Source organism: Trametes versicolor (genome assembly GCF_000271585.1).
Source record: "Trametes versicolor FP-101664 SS1 unplaced genomic scaffold TRAVEscaffold_230, whole genome shotgun sequence".
NCBI lineage: Eukaryota > Fungi > Basidiomycota > Agaricomycetes > Polyporales > Polyporaceae > Trametes > Trametes versicolor.
The window spans coordinates 177-2,279 of NW_007360550.1; the positions used below are offsets into that span (position 1 = coordinate 177).

At 57.8% G+C, this 2,103-nt stretch overlaps 1 protein-coding gene across 1 annotated transcript; it reads left to right on the plus strand.

Moving 5' to 3' along the window:
• The first annotated feature begins 381 nt into the window (after positions 1-381).
• Positions 382-1,637, plus strand: TRAVEDRAFT_75760 (uncharacterized protein). Its single transcript, XM_008047771.1, has 6 exons — positions 382-559; positions 613-795; positions 854-944; positions 1,002-1,099; positions 1,161-1,353; positions 1,427-1,637. The coding sequence occupies exons 1-6, from the start codon at positions 413-415 to the stop codon at positions 1,462-1,464; spliced, it is 750 nt and encodes a 249-aa protein (XP_008045962.1). The 5' UTR covers positions 382-412; the 3' UTR covers positions 1,465-1,637.
• Positions 1,638-2,103: the final 466 nt, after the last annotated feature.

The window sequence follows — 2,103 nt, forward strand, 5'->3', positions numbered from 1 at the left end:
AGCGATTTCATGAACTGCCGGAGAGGGGACTCTCGAGTACGTGCAACCTTCATAAGGTTAGTTGACGCGATTGTTCGGGATCGTGCTCCATACTCGTGTTCAGGACAAAGGACTGCGCCCTCGGCTCTGGAGTAACGGGTCGGCAGCCCCGGACTGCCAGCCGGCTCCGACTCGATATCAATGTCGCGTGTTCACCACCGCAAGTCCTGGTGTGGGCGTGGTCAAGCAACGTGCTGTCTAGGCTACGCTTGCGTCATCCGTATGGAACGTGCCGTTTGCGAGGGAATCCGGGTGACCTCGCCCTCTATCTTCCTGCCACCTCCGCCGACGCCAATCTCTCCGTCGTCTCTCATCTTGCGCCGCTCCCCCACCGCATCATCCCCGTCCTTGACAATTTTTGGTGAAGACGAACATGGACGCCATTGATCCGGCGCATGATGTCGAAGAGACCGAAGAGACCCACCAGCCATTTGAAGCTCCTGAATCAGCTCAACCAGTCTCGAATTCGTCTTTGTTCCCTGCTGTGGCGATCCCTTCCAACAGGACGCTCACGGCTACGGTATGCCTTCGCCCCACCGAACTCGATCTTACGCTCATCCAAACACCCGATAGATCACCTACGGGGACCTGCCGGGCCCATATCGTCTGCCTCACTCCCTGGAAACGCGTCGAGGCATCCAGGACAGCGAGAGGCTTGCACGTACGATGCAACTCTTTGACCATCTCTCGCTGCCTGGCACCGAAGGAGGTTCAGGACGGCCGTTTCCTGATCTCAATCTTCCAGGTGGCTTTGTAGTAAGTACGGAGTGTGCTCCACTGCTGTCGCCACAGCTAATCACCCCACCTCTGTGAGGTTGCCAAAAGAGGATCTGCTTCACGATATGAAGCCGAGTTCATCCTTACCAACCGGAAGTTGGGAGATTTGTTCCGCGATACTGTCCTTTGTGAGTGCCATTGTTTCCCAAGATTGTACCGTGGTCGTCTGAACGCTAGGCTGTTAGGGTACCTCCTGCCGGGTTACGACATCGAGAACATCATGGAACGCAGATACAACATCGATGAAATCATGGAGCTCCACGTGCACCGGGCAGACGACGAGGTAAGGACGAGATTGGCATGCACGGAAGTCGCGCGAATGGCTAAGATGCCTTCATATACAGGCCATAGAGGATAACCCCCATCGTCCAGAGGTAGCGTACATGAGAATGCCTCACGCACTTAATTCGGTTGCACGGAAGAGGGGCGAATCCCAGCCCGATGGCGGAGAGAATGAACACGGCGGATGGATGGTCGTGGTCATAGCGACACTAGTCATCCTAGCGATGGCTCTGACGATCGGGAAGCTGCATACTGGTACGTGAACTGTGCTGTGAAGGAGACTTAAGATATATTAGAATGCCTCTGACGAAGAACGCCCACGGCACAGCGGTTCTCGAGCGTTCGCGCGACATGCATATCGCATGAGGTCATCCACCTCCCCGGAGGACGACCTGCCAGTAGTATAGGGAAGTGAGCGTTGTATGAAGGTTGGAAGGGGTCACACATAAGATGAAGGGCGAGCGGGAGTGGATGTTGAATGGTTTTGTGGGACGTAAGCGTTGGCGACATCATGTATCGTCGAGCGGGTTCAGAATAATGACGGACGCAGACTCGTTGCCTGGAACCTACGCTTGACGGCGAGGTGCACGAGACGCCACATTGATTGAGAGCGGGAGAGGCCGCGCTGTCTGCGCGCCAAGAGAGGCAAGGGAGAGACGGTGAGAGGCTGAGGAGACTGCGGGCGACGGCGACGGGCGAGTGGCCGACTGCGGCCCCGAACGTAGTTGCCAAAAGGGGACAAGCGCGAATCTGGCGCCGGGGAACGTGGCCGACTCGGAGCTCGGCGCGCGGCTGATTCACGCGTCCCCCACTCTCTGCTTCCGCCCACCAAGTCTGCTTCCGCTTCTGCGGCGTATCCCCGCCTAACTCGGCGACTGGGGCTGCTCGGGGGAGAACAATGCAGCGTACTTCCCACACACGACGACTGCCTGCGCATCATCGCATCCTCGGCGGCGCTGGTGGGATATCTGTGGCCAGGGCGGGCCACGCACCGATTCCCGCAAT